Source organism: Rattus rattus, chromosome 2 (genome assembly GCF_011064425.1).
Source record: "Rattus rattus isolate New Zealand chromosome 2, Rrattus_CSIRO_v1, whole genome shotgun sequence".
In the NCBI taxonomy this organism is placed as follows: domain Eukaryota; kingdom Metazoa; phylum Chordata; class Mammalia; order Rodentia; family Muridae; genus Rattus; species Rattus rattus.
Window position 1 is genome coordinate 11,299,188 of NC_046155.1, and position 16,282 is coordinate 11,315,469.

General features: G+C 38.4%; 1 protein-coding gene across 2 annotated transcripts in view; it reads right to left on the reverse strand.

The window, feature by feature from the left end:
- LOC116893660 (membrane-spanning 4-domains subfamily A member 4D-like) overlaps nucleotides 1-16,282 on the reverse strand; it is a 31,207-nt gene that overhangs the window by 1,761 nt on the left and 13,164 nt on the right. Inside the window, exons 2-6 of one of the 2 annotated variants that reach the window (XM_032895378.1) lie at nucleotides 11,644-11,802; nucleotides 9,338-9,457; nucleotides 6,676-6,732; nucleotides 5,250-5,375; nucleotides 3,073-3,174 (exon numbers count right to left, since the gene is read on the reverse strand). In XM_032895378.1, coding sequence (XP_032751269.1) covers nucleotides 3,073-3,174; nucleotides 5,250-5,375; nucleotides 6,676-6,732; nucleotides 9,338-9,457; nucleotides 11,644-11,778 — 540 coding nt within the window. In that variant the 5' untranslated portion in view covers nucleotides 11,779-11,802. Of the gene's footprint in view, nucleotides 1-3,072; nucleotides 3,175-4,610; nucleotides 5,376-6,675; nucleotides 6,733-9,337; nucleotides 9,458-11,643; nucleotides 11,803-16,282 lie in introns of those variants that run through there. The other variant, XM_032895379.1, reaches the window with a different exon arrangement.

A 16,282-nucleotide genomic window follows, 5' to 3' on the forward strand; every position in this document is an offset into this window, starting at 1 on the left:
TTGCTGTCACCTGAGTTTTGATCTTAGCCATTCTCACTGGTGTGAGGTGAAATCTCAGGTTATTTTGATTTACATTTCCTGATGACTAAAGATGTTGAACATTTCTTTAGGTGTTTCTCAGCCATTCGGCATTCCTCAGCTGTGAATTCTTTGTTTAGCTTTGAACCCCATTTTTTAATAGGGTTATTTGTCTCCCTGCGGTCTAACTTTTTGAGTTCTTTGTATATTTTGGATATAAGGCTTCTATCTGTTGTAGGATTGGTAAAGATCTTTTCCCAATCTGTTGGTTGCCGTTTTGTCCTAACCACAGTGTCCTTTGCCTTACAGAAGCTTTGCAGTTTTATGAGATCCCATTTGTCGATTCTTGATCTTAGAGCATAAGCCATTGGTGTTTTGTTCAGGAAATTTTTTTCCAGTGCCCATGTGTTCCAGATGCTTCCCTAGTTTTTCTTCTATTAGTTTGAGTGTGTCTGGTTTGATGTGGAGGTCCTTGATCCACTTGGACTTAAGCTTTGTACAGGGTGATAAGCATGGATCGATCTGCATTCTTCTACATGTTGACCTCCAGTTGAACCAGCACCATTTGCTGAAAATGCTATCTTTTTTCCATTGGATGGTTTTGGCTCCTTTGTCAAAAATCAAGTGACCATAGGTGTGTGGGTTCATTTCTGGGTCTTCAATTCTATTCCATTGGTCTATCTGTCTGTCTCTGTACCAATACCATGCAGTTTTTATCACTATTGCTCTGTAATACTGCTTGAGTTCAGGGATAGTGATTCCCCCTAAAGTCCTTTTTTATTGTTGAGGATAGTTTTAGCTATCCTGGGTTTTTTGTTATTCCAGATGAATTTGCAAATTGTTCTGTCTAACTCTTTGAAGAATTGGATTGGTATTTTGATGGGGATTGCATTGAATCTGTAGATCGCTTTTGGTAAAATGGCCATTTTTACTATATTAATCCTGCCAATCCATGAGCATGGGAGATCTTTCCACCTTCTGAGGTCTTCTTCAATTTCTTTCTTCAGAGTCTTGAAGTTCTTGTTGTACAAATCTTTTACTTGCTTGGTTAAAGTCACACACGAGGTACTTTTTATATTATTTGGGTCTATTATGAAGGGTGTCGTTTCCCTAATTTCTTTCTCGGCTTGTTTCTCTTTTTGTGTGAGGAAGGCTACTGATTTATTTGAGTTAATTTTATACCCAGCCACTTTGCTGAAGTTGTTTATCAGCTTTAGTAGTTCTCTAGTGGAACTTTTGGGATCATTAAATATACTATCATATCATCTGCAAATAGTGATATTTTGACTTCTTTTTTTCCGATCTGTATCCCCCTTGACCTCCTTTTGTTGTCTGATTGCTCTGGCTAGAACTTCAAGAACTATATTGAATAAGTAGGGAGAGAGTGGGCAGCCTTGTCTAGTCCCTGATTTTAGTGGGATTGCTTCAAGTTTCTCTCCATTTAGTTTAATGTTAGCCACTGGTTTGCTGTATATGGCTTTTTACTATGTTTAGGTATGGGCCTTGATTCCCTATTCTTTCAGGACTTTTATCATGAAGGGGTGTTGAATTTTGTCAAATGCTTTCTCTACACTAGCTTCTTATACGAACTCTGAAGCAGCTTATCCAACATACTGTGTTCAAGGTCTACTTCCTGGCCATTTATCTCCTTCTACTTATTGTTCTCCTCCTACATATTTGAATTTCTTCTTCTTTTGTGACCTTCTTCCTTGTCCTTGTTCAAGAGCATTTGCAGCCTTGGGTTAAGACAATGGCCATGTGTGCACATACTGAAAGTTTCTGAGAAACAACATCCCAACCAACTCTATGAACAGAGTTTAAAGATGTGGCCACCTATTATTCTCAAAATTTTAATCCAGAATTGCTCCTTTCTAAAGGAAACACAGGGACAAAGAATAGAGCAGAGACTGAAGGAAAGGCCATCCAGAGACTGCTCCACCTGGCGATCCATCTCATACGCAGCCATCAAATCCAGTCACTATTGCTGATGCCAAGAAGTGCTTGCTGATAGTAGCCTGATATGAATGTCTCCTGAGAAGCTTGGCCAGAGCCCTACTGATACAGATGAGGATGCTTGCAGCTAACCATCTGACTGAGCATGGGGACCCCAATGGAGAAGTTAGAGAAAGAACTAAAGGAGCTGAAGGGGTTTGCAACCCCATAGGAAGAACAAATATATCAACCATCCAGATGCCCCAGAGCTACCAGGGAGTAAACCATCAACAAAAGAGTACACATGGAGAAACCCATGGCTCCAGCATCATATGTAACAGAGGATGGCATTGTCTGACATTAATAGGAGGAGAAGCCCTTGGCCCTGTGAAGGCTAGATTCCCCAGTGTAGGGGAATGCTAAGGCTGTGATGTGGAAGTGGGTGACTGGGATGGAGAGTGTCATCATAGAAGCAGGGAGAGGGGAATGGGATAGGGAGTAACCAGGAGAAAGGATAAAATTTGAAATCTATATACAGAAAATATCCAATAAAAAACCCTGCTTCATTCTGCCGCTGCATGCCCTTCGGGCTCTCTCTGCAGCTCACTAGTCCACGTCTGCACTTAGGAATGCTTTTGTTTTTTGATAAACTGTCTTTATTTCTAACATGTGTACCTGGTACAGTGTATGGAAGGGGGTGACCTCTGAACTTGGAGAGGTGGCTTTGCACTCCTAAATATGTTTTCCCAAACTTTCTAAGCTTTTGCAGTCTTTCTGTCCATCTTCCCTCTGACTGGAGAATAAAGGTCTTTTCAGTTTGTCCCATTTTGTTTGGTGTGGTTTGGTTTCCCTCCCTCAAACCGTCCTAAAAGTGTCCTTGACCCTTCTTACTAGTCTGGCTTTAAACCCTGTTATTAATGAAACGAGGGAACCCAGAGATAACCTCAGTTTTCCTGCTCATTCAGCCTCTTAAGATGTAGCAAGAGGACAAGGCTAAGCAGTTGATGGTCTTTATTGAATAGGGTAAGATACAACGGTGTGTCCTTGTAAGCTGGTAAATTTGTGTGACCGAATACAGAACAATTTCGACCTGCTAAGGTCCTAATAAGAACTGCTACTCACCTCACTGGAGTTGCAACAGGAAGCCTTACATCCAAATGCAGAGACGGACACAGCAATGCAGAATTCTAGCAAATTGAGAACTAACATCAAAGCATCCAAAGCCTAAAAACAGATTCATTCCAAGGAATGTAAAGAATGAAGATGACAAGTTTGAAATATGCCCTCCTACCCCTGACTACCATGCCAAAGAGGGAAAGCCCTGGCCAGGGGTTTGGAAATGAAGCTTTTGATACAGCCCAAAACTAAACAAGTTCTTGGTCTCCTGATTGTCATGAAGTTTCTCACTTATTTTTAACTATTAAAAATTACCAGAGACCCCTGACTCCAAGACCCCTAACTCTGTGCTAGACAATCCACATGAAGAAAATAATAATATTTTATATTTGAATAAAATAGTCTTTCAGGATCATCCCAGCCCAAGGATAGGGTTAACTTGGTTTACAGTGAGAACAGAGGTTGTTTATTAGATAATATAGGAAGACTATCCTGGCCTGTGCAGGCTGGCCAAGCTATTATGACATCTTTACTCATAGAAGTAAGATCTGAAGAACCCTAGTCTAGGGGACTGAGGATGCTTCAGTGTCTGCCTAGAAAATAGAAGGCAGAATGAGGAGCCAAGAAATGTGGACAGAAGGCGGGAACACAAAAGCCGAGGATGTTGGTTTTCCCTACTCACAGAAAGACAGCAGCCCTGCCAACAGTTGATTTTATACAGTGAGACTCATTTTGAACTTCCGTCATCATGTAATAAGATATATTTGGATTATGCACTATTTTGGTAGTGATCGTCACAACTGTGGTAAATCACTGGAGGGTTGTGCACCACACTCCTTAGCGTACAAAGCATTTGGCTTTGTATGGATCTTCCCCAAGCCACAGGATCAAAATGGAAGACCAATGGTGGCACATTTGTTGTGAATTCTCCTGCCTTGACCTGGTATCTAAAGTTGGCAGGTTTGAATATTTTCAGTGATCAGAGATGGTCCCCCTCCTGTGCATTACTCCATTGATCAGGAGCTTGGCACATGACAGATACTGATTCAGTGGCCATGAGAATATTTGCATTGGTTGTTTCCATCCTTGCTCGTGTGTCACCAGATCACTTAGTCTCTGTGTGCAGACCTTGTGGCAGGCATGAGTGGAGAACAGCAAGTAGGAGAGATAGCAATCTTACATAACATATAGTTTAATTTGCATAAACAAGTACAGGGTAGGCCTAGTAGCTCACAACTATATTCCCAACTTTAAGAAGAGAGGGTGGTTTTAACCCAAGGGTAGCCTGGGCTACATAGTAACACTCCAATCTTCCTAAATATCAGTCACACATACTGAAAACAGCATCAAAGACAAAACAAAGCAAGGGTAGATTTTCAATGTAAGTGGCAGGTGTATATGTGTTTATAATACACTACTTTATGCTGTAGGAACTGTTATTTTTCTTGATCATTTTGACTGATCATTGGCAATTCCTTGTGGCTTGTTCTGGTCATTTGGGGTATCATTCTCTCAATCTGCTCTTTCTTTTTTTTTTTCTTTTCTTTTTTTTTCGGAGCTGGGGACCGAACCCAGGGCCTTGCGCTTGCTAGGCAAAAGGTCTACCACTGAGCTAAATCCCCAACCCCAATCTGCTCTTTCTTACAACAAGCTTACTCCTTTAAACCTGTTTTGCAAATTTTATAAGCTATACAATCAATCTTTTTCTCACAAGAGGATTGACACCTCCCACCATTAGGAACTTGATTTTATTTTGGATCCTTCTGGGACATCAACTGAAGGTTGGACATGACATATGGGTCCCTATGGCGGAGAAGTAGCCACATTAGTGATTTTCTTTGTACTTAGTTACAGAAAGAAGAGAAATAATGACATGTAACCTGATCCTCAAAATATTGTCCTACATCCCTACTATTTCAATATCCCAAATTGATTTATTTTCACATTCTTTTTTCTTTTTTCCCGAAAATTTATTTTTACTTTACATCCCAATCACAGCCCCCTCCCGCCTCTCTTCCCAGTCCATCCCTACAAATCTTTCTCTCCATCGCCATCCCTCTTCTCCTTAAAGATGGGGAGCACCCTATTTCGATACCATCCCTAAAATTGATTTTATGATTTTTGCAAGAGTCAGTGAGCCCTTGCCTCTACCATGACATCCTACCAGCAGAGTGAATGCTTACCCTGGCTATTGGATGATTATTAATGAAGGGACCTTCTATACTCAAAACCACACTGATGATACCCATTATACTTGCAGCTGCAGACACCACAGAGCTGATAGTGTTGAGAGTTAGACTGCTGATGATCTAGAAAGGAATGGGGCTCAATTATCAATGGCATTCTTTGTATAGCTCCATCAACATTTGAAATATATCATGACATTATTAATGCATTTCATCCTCTTCTTGGCAAAACTAGACTCTGTGTCTTTCCTTATAGTAGCTTTACTTCTAATCCCTTGCCAAAATATAAAAGATAATAACTGTTCTTCCTAAGACTAAATGATGATTCTCAAGGACACAAGATGCTCTTCAAATTTGCTAGTAAAATTTTCAAAGTCTTAGACACGTTGTCTGGAGAGCCTGTCTGTCAGTTTCCACCACACTGTGCTGCAAATGCCTAACCGCCCTTGTGTAGATGCTGATGGCCATGTCCCTCTTGCATATTTCCTCCTATGCTGCAGATGTAGCCCCACAATCCCCTATGCATGGTTCATTTAAATAAACTTTATTTTGAGAAGTAAAACGACTCAGCAAACTGGAACTGAGCTACGTGTTAGTGGTCAGAGTTGGTGAAAGATGCTAAGGAGACAGGATTTAGCCTGGGTTTAGAAAGGTCACCTTGATCATGCTACACAAGTTGATGTCTACGTGTTGCAGGAAGTAAAATTCAAATGCAGTTTTTATAGAATGAAACAATGGTTGAACTCTTGGTTTTTGCCCTTATCAGCTTTATGATGGACATATCATTGTAAATGTCTCTTCAGGCCATTTATTATTTCATGATTACAAATGATTTCTCTGCCTATACATGCAGCATGCACATGCCTGATACCCACATAAGCCAGAAGGGTGCTTCAGATCCCATGGCATTGTTATATATGTCTGTGATTCACCATGTGGGTGCTTGGAAAGAAATCAGTGTCCCCTGTAAGAATAACAAGTACTCTTAACCTCTCACTATTTCTCTGGCCCTATAGTTTTTCTTAAATCTATTATTTTGGATACATCTGAAGAAGGCATTTTAAAATGTCAATCAATACTTCACTTACTAATGCCACTGCAAATATTTGGGTATCAGTATTATGCACTGTATCTGAAGCTTCATGGCACATCTGTGTAAACCCCACCTGACATTTCTTCCCTGAATTCACTGTACCAGCACCAGGTTTCTCCCAGCAACTGCCCAACTGCCCTGATATGATATCTATCAAACATGATGCGACTTATTATGAACCAGTAGCTCAGCTACACTTTTGAAAGTCAGGTCCTTCTAAACTCATAGCCACGGCTTTAGGAAGATAGAGTCAACCCCTTTACATCTTAGCAGAATGCACAGTTGATGAAATTGCTCCCCTTTGATAGCCAAATAAACCAAAATACATACCAGGCTCTTTGTCGTTTTCACTTCTGCTGCAATTGACAGGGATCCGGAGATAATGAACTGGTCATGAGGGGAAATATCCAGGTTAAAAATCTTTAAACAGTTGTTATAAATTGTAGCATTCTAACCCTTTCTTCTGAAGCAACTGGGTCTAGTAAGTACTGTCCAAAAAGTAGCAGCTTTCTATGTCACCCACTTTCCTCATACCCACAAGAGCAGAGAGGAAAAGTAAAATGAGATAATAGGAGAAACATCAAGGTTTTTTTTATTAGATTACTTCATTTGTTTATTTTGCATGTTTGAGGTAAGGTCTTGTTATGTAGTTCTGGTTGACTTAGAGCTTGCTACATAAACCAGACCAGGCTTGTGCTTGGAGTGGCTATCCTGTTTATGCCTCCTGAGTGATGGGATCATACACAGAAGCCATCAAACGTGTCTCAAAATTATAGTAATATTTTCTCTATGCTTTGAGTAGGGAGGAATAAGCCATGGTCCCTCTTTGCTGTACTTGCCCCCTTAAAGATCTGTGACTGGAATGATCATTTCTCTAATTACACTGACAAAGCTGTCTGCAGTTTCTTACTCTGGAGATGGTTGTTTAATATTTAGGACATTTTGAGATTATATTTCACAGTCTTGAAAAGAAACTGAAGACTTTTAAAAATTTAGATTATTAGGTCCTTTCACATACTTCTTATTAAGGTTTTTAAAAACTTATTCAACTCTCATCAATACTTTCAAGAGAAATGAAGGCTAAAACACTCCAGTCTATATAACAAGATTTTACCAGCATGGCACCAAACTAAAGAAGTTAGCCCAACTATAACAGAAAAGAAACTATCCTTGTTGAAATACATATTGGAAGCTCAAAATAAAATATGGTAAGAAATTAAATTATATATTAGATGATGAGTAGAGTAATGTAGCTCATTTGAGTCTGCCAATTTGGCCATTATTTTCAATTTAATCAAAATGACAGCTCTCAATTTGATTGAATTTACCTCTTTAGACTATTCAGCTAAATATGTGGATGTCTGGATTTGCTTTCCAAAGGTTAATTTAGGAGATTTAAGGATTGTCATTAGGACCACATTATTGCAACAAAAATCAAGGTATAAATGAGCTCTTTGTTCTTCTCTGCTCTGCTCTCTTCCCCTCTTTCCCTGTCCCTTCTCTCCCCATCGCCCCCCTTCCCATGCCGGTCTTTACTTCCCCTTTCTTCTACTCTTCTTCTCTCATTAAACCTCTCCATGCGGAACCAAAAAAAAAGTTATAAATGAGAAGTTAGGGGTTGGATGTTAGTCCATTGCTTCCCTTGCTGACCTGAAACCTTGAATTGTATCTTCCATCATGAGCTATGGGAGTTGGTTTCCAAGATGTTATTGAGTAGGAAATAAAATTGAATCAGAAAGCCACAGTGAAGAGATAAATGAGATTTTGAGTTCTTGTTCATGGACTGAATACATCTTGAGAAAATTAACCTTCCTTCTTCTCATTTTATTTTTCATTTATATAGTGAAATAAAGGCAAATTCTCAGAAGTTGTAGTGATTGGTAGAGGTGGAACATTACATACAAAAACATTTAGTTATGTGCCCAGATTATAGTGCAATGTAAGCTATTAGTGGTATTATTGGTGGTATTATCATCATCATTATTATCACCATTGGTATTGTTATTGATATATAAAGTATCATTAAACTTTGAAATATATGGCAGTCTGAGGCATTCTTCAAATCTTAAACACCTGTTGCAAAATAAGAAGGGAAAATTAAGGTACCAGGTCTACCAAATAACCAAATTTTCTCATTCTCCAGTTCATCAATAAATGGAAACCTTGTAACACTTGAATAAGACTCTAAAGTGTAAAATAACCAATAATCAAGGTTATGCATTTTGTTTTCTACTTGTCAGTTCATAACATATAGGTAAGCAAATATACAATTTTTATGCTTAATTGACACTCTGAACTTTAAAAACCAAATTCTCTCAAGTTTTATTATAGAGGAGAGTTTTTTAACTTTCAAAATTCTTCAAATTTTTGATTAGTTATTTTATTAAAAATTGAAACTGAATGTATTTACAGTTATCCAATTTATTTATTTGAGATTTGATTTGCCAGATGCTTTTAATCACCTGCTCAGCTTTGTCCCCTCTTCTTTACCAACAACACCCTGGTTTCATTCATTCTTTCATGGGCTTCAGAGTTTCGTGGTCCCTTGCTAGCTCGAGAAGCAAATTTCAATTTCCCCAGGTTAATGACAGCAAGCCAGTCATTCTTGGTTTAAGGATATAGTTGTAAAAATGTTATGAGCAGTAAAACAGGTAGGTTGGAAGTCATACTGCTCTTTCTAACAAACCCTAGGATTGATTAGCCATGATCTTCTGAGGAAATCAATTGTGTCAAAGTTTAAGTAACTCCTGAAGGAGTATTTGAGTACATGCTGTCACAATATATCTTAAGTGACATATTAAATAAACGGTCTACCTATCTTTATGAATGAAATGGGAGATTGCAACAAGAACAAGGAAATACTGAATCAGGCTTAAATATGCTGTTCTCAAACTTGTAGACTACTTAAAAAATTGAGAGATCTCACCCAAAGTTAGTATAATCACAACAGGGTATTATTACCTCCAGATACATAAGACTATATTTTACTTACCATTATTGGTCCCCAAACTGGGCTCAGTAAGGCCACTGAAATGAGTGGTTCAGAAACTGTATTTGTCATCATTATTATTCCTAAGCTGAGGTTTATGAGAGCAATCATAATTTGTACCACCTAGAAACAGAAAATAAAAACATCATCACCACAAAAATGATGCCCATGCTGAGTACTATCAGCCACTAAGTTACCTCCACCAACTCCTTTCATAATTCACGGATAAATTTGAATCATTCTTTTGTCCATTGTCTTCATATATGGATGAGATGTACTAACTTATAAATCATCCCTTGGAATCGCTCTCTGTCTCACTCTGTCTCTGTCTCTGTCTCTGTCTCTGTCTCTGTCTCTGTCTCTCTGTCTCTTTCTCTCTCTCACACACATGCACACACAGATTTCAGTAATTTCAATCTTAGTGAGAATTTGCCAAGTTCTTTCCAGAGATGTTTTGATGATTCCCATGATGTACCTCTACCTCTGTTGTTGTCCTTTGTCACATGATCACATAGGAATTATGAATTAGGAAAAAAATTATACCAGCAATAAACAATTTTGGAAAATAAATTTAGATGCACAATGAAGGAAATATGAAGAGCACACGTGATCATTTTTGGGAGTTTGGAATATGAGGAAGGAATGTGTACACAGTGATCCAAAATGAGGGAATTTGAGTATATCTGCCCCATAATAAAGACTCAGTGAAAATGAAAACAACATGTGAAGATGTGTAAGAGGAAAGAAGAGCATTCTGTGGTGGGAATGAATGGGACTACATGGAAAGATTGCAAAAGAAACACAGAGTTAGCATTGTACATTTGTGTCTATGTAACAATAATACTTAAAGAAAAAGAAGGCACAAATTTGAAGGGGAGGAGACAGCTTGAGAGGTGGAAGGAAATGAAAGAGGGAAAGTATGTAATAATGTCTTAATTATTTTTTTAAGATGGAAAAGGAGTACATCTAATACAAGTTAGTCTTCTACACATTTGACCCAGCAAGGTCAGAATTTAATCCAAAGGAAAAAATAAAACTAGATTAAAATTCAATAGAATTCAAATCAGGGAATGAATGGAAAAAAGCTTTCAAAACATAAGGCTTGTTTTTTTAAACCAATTAAATCAATTACTTGCTAGCCAAGCTAACAGAAGACAAATGGTTAACACTTCCAGGAACCATTCAGGAGATAGGATACGTATGAAACCCTAGGGAAGAGGCCATGATAACATAGAGGACACAGAGAGTTCCTTAAGAATACCATGCACCAAACCTCAGAAAAGAAATAGCCACTTATGTCATGAGATAGAATAATTTGAGCTGTGCAGTGGTGGTGAAAGCCTTTAATCCCAGCACCTGGGAGGCAGAGGCAGGCAGAGTCTGTGAATACAAGGCAGCCTGGTCTACAGTCTGTGTTCCAGGACAACAAGAGTCACACAGAGAAACAGTGTCCCAAAAGACTGAAACCGAAAGAAAACCAAACAAAGCCAACAAAAAACCCAATTAACAAACAAACATAAAAATCAAATGAACCTAAAAAGAGAATAACTTGAAAAGATTTACTACTACTTGATATCTGATGATGTATTTTAAATTAATACTTAAAGACGTTAATAAAATAGTAGAAGATAAAGCAGTAAGCTCAGAGTTCTCATCACTGGGAGTGTATACACCTCTACCTCCTCTTAACTTTACTGTAACTGTAAACCTGCTCCCAATTTAAAAATTCTCATTGATATTTTTAAATATGCACATCTATTTTAACACAAGACATATCTCATGAAGAATAACCATTTTATAAGAGAACAGTGAGATAGAAAAGATACAGGTTTTTGTCTAATAACAACTGCCCAGTGATTAGAAGTTTGGCCCAGTGAGTCCCTTCTTCATTTGGTGGCATTTTCTCTATTATCTTTAGGGACATCCAGGGAATGGAGGATTTCTTGTCATCTGAGCATCAGGCATTGCAATTGTACAGAGCAGAATGGGTTTGTCAGCCACAGGACCAGACCACACCTGTAGCTACATAGCTTTTTCTCTACACTGGATTAGATATGATCATGTTAAAAGATCCACAGCCTGGATCATGCCTGCAGTTTCTGGGTTTTAAACATAATTGAACTGGAAGTCTGATGTGATCAAATAACATGTCAATTTTCAAATGATACATTTGAAAATCAAATGCTATTAGCCCTGGGATGTGCCGACATTCCATGAAACTACTGAGAGAGAGCATGGGGTGTCTGCTTTTTAAAAGTCATTTATATATTTACAGAATCATTCTCCCCTGCAATCCAAAGATGTCTTACCCCAAGAACTTTGGGTTCCCCCTTCAAGAATGTCTTTTTGTTCTCATCCCACATATGTGACTGTATAGCAGATTGCTCCAAGGGTTGAGATCCTCCAGGAACCACTGCCATGGTGCTCTGAGCCAGTCCTTGCATGGTTTTCAGGCAGCAGACACAGTACTGAAATAAGAATGAAAATAAGGATGAACTTCTGGAAATGATTTAATGTCAGCTTTCCATTCAAGGGTAAATTCCAAACAAAGTCCTATGTAATAATAATAATAATAATAATAATAATAATAATAATAATAATGATGATGATGATGATGATGATGATGATGATAATGATGATGATGATAATGATAATAATAATAAATAGCTCAGAAAAGATATAAAACTCTTATTTTCTTCAGGTAAGAGATCTCTTCCAATTCTATTTCCAATTTCATTTTGAATGCTCATGCTTCTTTTTTTTCCATCTTCTTTTTCTCCATCTTTATTAAATTGGGTATTTCTTATTTACATTTCAAATGTTATTCCCTATCCTGGTTTCCAGGCCAACATCTCCCTAACCCCTCTCCCTCCCCTTCTATACGGATGTTCCCCTCCACATCCTCCCCCCATTACCGCCCTCCCCCCAACAATCACGTTCACTGGGGGTTCAGTCTTGGCAGGACCCAGGGCTTCCCCTTCCACTGGTGCCCTTACTAGGATATTCATTGCTACCAATGAGGTTGGAGTCCAGGGTCAGTCCATGTATAGTCTTCAGGTAGTGGCTTAGTCCCTGGAAGCTCTGGTTGCTTGGCATTGTTGTTCATATGGGGTCTCAAGCCCCTTCAAGCTCTTTCAGTCCTTTCTCTGATTCCTTCAATGGGGGTCCTGTTCTCAGTTCCGAGGTTTGCTGCTGGCATTCGCCTATGTATTTGCTGTATTCTGGCTGTGTCTCTCAGGAGAGATCTACATCTGGTTCCTGTCGGCCTGCACTTCTTTGCTTCATCCATCTTATCTAGTTTGGTGGCTGTATATGTATGGGCCACATGTGGGGCAGGCACTAAATGGGCATTCCTTCAGGCTCTGTTTTAAATTATGCCCCCCTATTCCCTCTACTATGAGTATTTTTGTTCCCCTTTTAAAGAAGGAATGAAGCATTTGCATTTTGGTCATCCTTCTAGAGTTTCATGTCTTCTGTGCATCTAGGGTAATTCAAGCATTTGGGCTAATATCCACTTATCAATGAGTGCATACCATGTGTGTTTTTATGTGATTAGGTTACCTCACTCAGGATGATGTTTTCCAGTTCCATCCATTTGCCTATGAATTTCATAAAGTCATTGTTTTTGATAGCTGAGTAATATTCCATTGTGTAGATGTACCTTATTTTCTGTATCCATTCCTCTGTTGAAGGGCATCTGGGTTCTTTCCAGCTTCTGGTTATTATAAATAAGACTGCTATGAACATAGTGGAGCATGTGTCTTTGTTGTATGTTGGAGCATCTTTTGGGTATATGCACAAAAAAGGTATAGATGGGTTCTCAGGTAGTGCAGTGTCCAATTTTCTGAGGAACCTCCAGACTGATTTCCAGAATGGTTGTACCAGTCTACAATCCTACCAACAATGGCGGAGTGTTCTTTCTCCACATCCTTGCCAGCATCTGCTGTCACTGGAGTTTTTGATCTTAGCCATTCTGACTGGTATGAGGTGTTTTGATTTGCATTTCCCTTATGACTAAAGATGTTGATCATTTTTTAAAGTGCTTCTCTGCCATTCGATATTCCTCAGCTGTGAATTCTTTGTTTAGCTCCTTACTCCATTTTAATAGTTTTTTTTTTAATCTCCTTTCAGTCTAACTTTGTGAGTTCTTTGTACATTTTGGATATAAGCCCTCTATCTGTTGTAGGATTGGTAAAGATCTTTTCCCAATCTGTTGGTGGCTGTTTTGTCCTAACAACAGTGTCCTTTGCCTTACAGAAGCTTTGTAGCTTTATGAGATCCCATTTGTCGATTCTTGATCTTAGAGCATAAGCCATTGGTGTTTTGTTCAGGAAATTTTCTCCAGTGCCCATGTGTTCCAGATGCTTCCCTAGTTTTTCTTCTATTAGTTTGAGTGTATCTGGTTTGATGCAGAGGTCCTTGATCCACTTGGACTTAAGCTTTGTACAGGGTGATAAACATGGATCGATCTGCATTTTTCTACATGTTGACCTCCAGTTGAACTACCACCATTTGCTGAAAATACTATCTTTTTTCCATTGGATGGTTTTGGCTCCTTTGTCAGAAATCAAGTGACCATAGGTGTGTGGGTTCATTTCTGGGTCTTCAATTCTATTCCACTGGTCTACTGCTGGTCTCTGTACCAATATCATACAGTTTTTTTTTTTATCACTATTGCCTGTAATACTGCTTGAGTTCACGAATAGTGATTACCCTGGAAGTCTTTTTATTGTTGAGGATAGTTTTAGCTATCCTGGGTTTTTTGTTATTCCAGATGAATTTGCAAACTGTTCTGTCTAACTCTTTGAAGAATTGGATTGGTATTTTGATGGGGATTGCATTGAATCTGTAGGTTGCTTTTGGTAAAATGGCCATTTTTACTATGTTAATCCTGCCAGTCCATGAGCATCGGAGATCTTTCCATCTTCTGAGGTCTTCTTCAATTTCTTTCTTCAGAGTCTTGAAGTTCTTATTGTACAGATCTTTTACTTGCTTGGTTAAAGTCACACTGAGATACTTTATATTATTTGGGACTATTATGAAGGGTGTTGTTTCCTTAATTTCTTTCTCGGCTTGTTTCTCTTTTGTGCAGAGGAAGGCTACTGATTTATTTGAATTAATTTATACCCACCACTTTGCTGACGGTGTTTATCAGGTTTAGTAGTTCTCTGGTGGAACTTTTAGAGTCACTTAAATATACTATCATATCATCTGCAAATAGTGATATTTTGACTTCTTCCTTTCCAATCTGTATCCCCTTGATCTCCTTTTGTTGTCTGATTGCTCTGGCTAGGACTTTGAGAACTATATTGAACAAGTAGGGAGAGAGTGGGCAGTCTTGTCTAGTCCCTGATTTTAGTTTCCTTCAAGTTTCTCTCCATTTAGTTTAATGTTAGCCACTGGTTTGCTGTATATGGCTTTTACTATGTTTAGGTATGGGCCTTGAATTCCTGTTCTTCCTAGGACTTTTACGATGAAGGGTTGTTGAATTTTGTCAAATGCTTTCTCAGCATCTCATGAAATGATCACGTGGTTTTTATCTTTTAGTTTGTTTATATAGTGGATTACGTTAATGTTTTTCCGTATATTAAACCATCCCTTGCATACCTGTGATGAAGCCTAATTTATCATGATGGATGATTGTTTTGATGTGTTCTTGGATTCAGTTTGCAAGAATTTTACTGAATATTTTTTTAAAGATTTATTCATTTATTATATGTACACTGTAGCTGTCTTCAGATACACCAGAAGAGGGCATCGGATCTCTTTATAGATGGTTGTGAGCCACCATGTGGTTGCTGGGAATTGAACTCAGGACCTCTGGAAGAGCAGTCAGCGCTCTTAACCACTGAGCCATCTCTCCAGCCCCTGAATATTTTTGCATCAATATTCAAAAGGGAAATTGGTCTGAAGTTCTCTTTCTTTGTTGGGTCTTTGTGTGGTTTAGGCATAAGAATAATTGTGGCTTCATAGAAGGAATTCGGTAATGCTCCATCTGTTTCAATTTCATGGAATAGTTTGGATAGTATTGGTATGAGGTCTTCTATGAAGGTCTGATAGAATTCTGCACTGAACCCATCTGGACCTGGGTTTCTTTTAGTTTGGAAATTTTTAAGGTCTGCTTCTATTTCTTTAGGAGTTATGGGGTTGTTTAAATGGTTTATCTGTTCCTGATTTAACTTTGGTACCTAGTATTTGTCTAGGAAATTGTCCATTTCCTGCAGATTTTCAAGTTTTGTGGAATATAGGCTTTTGTAGTAGGATCTGATGATTTTTTTCATAACTTCTCTTAGTTCATAACTTCTCTTAGTCTGTCTATGTCTCTGTTTAATTTCTGTTTCCATGATCTGTCCATTGATGAGAGTGGGGTGTTGAAATCTCCTACTATTATTGTGTGAGGTGCAATGTGTGCTTTGAGCCTTAGTAAGGTTTCTTTTATGTATGTAGGTGTCCTTGTATTTGGAGCATAGATATTTAGGATTGAGAGTTCATCTTTGTGGATTTTTCCTTTGATGAATGTGAAGTGTCATCCTTATCTTTTTTGATGACTTTTGGTTGAAAATCAATATTATTCAATATTAATGGCTACTCCAGCTTGCTTCTTCAGACCATTTGCTTGGAAAGTTGTTTTCCATCTTTTTACTCTGAGGTAGTCTCTATCTTTGTCTCTGAGGTGTGTTTCCTATAGGCAGCAAAATGCTGGGTCCTCATTACATATCCAGTTTGTTAATCTGTGTCTCTTTATTGGGGAATAAAGTCCACTGATGTTGAGAGATATTAAGGAACAGTGATTTTTGCTTCCTGTTATCTTCATATTTGGATGTGAGATTATGTTTGTGTGCTTCTCTTCTCTTTGTTTGTTGCCAAGACGATTAGTTTCTTGCTTTTTCTAGGGTGTCGCTTGCCTCCTTGTGTTGGGTTTTATCATTTATTATTCTTCCTAGGGCT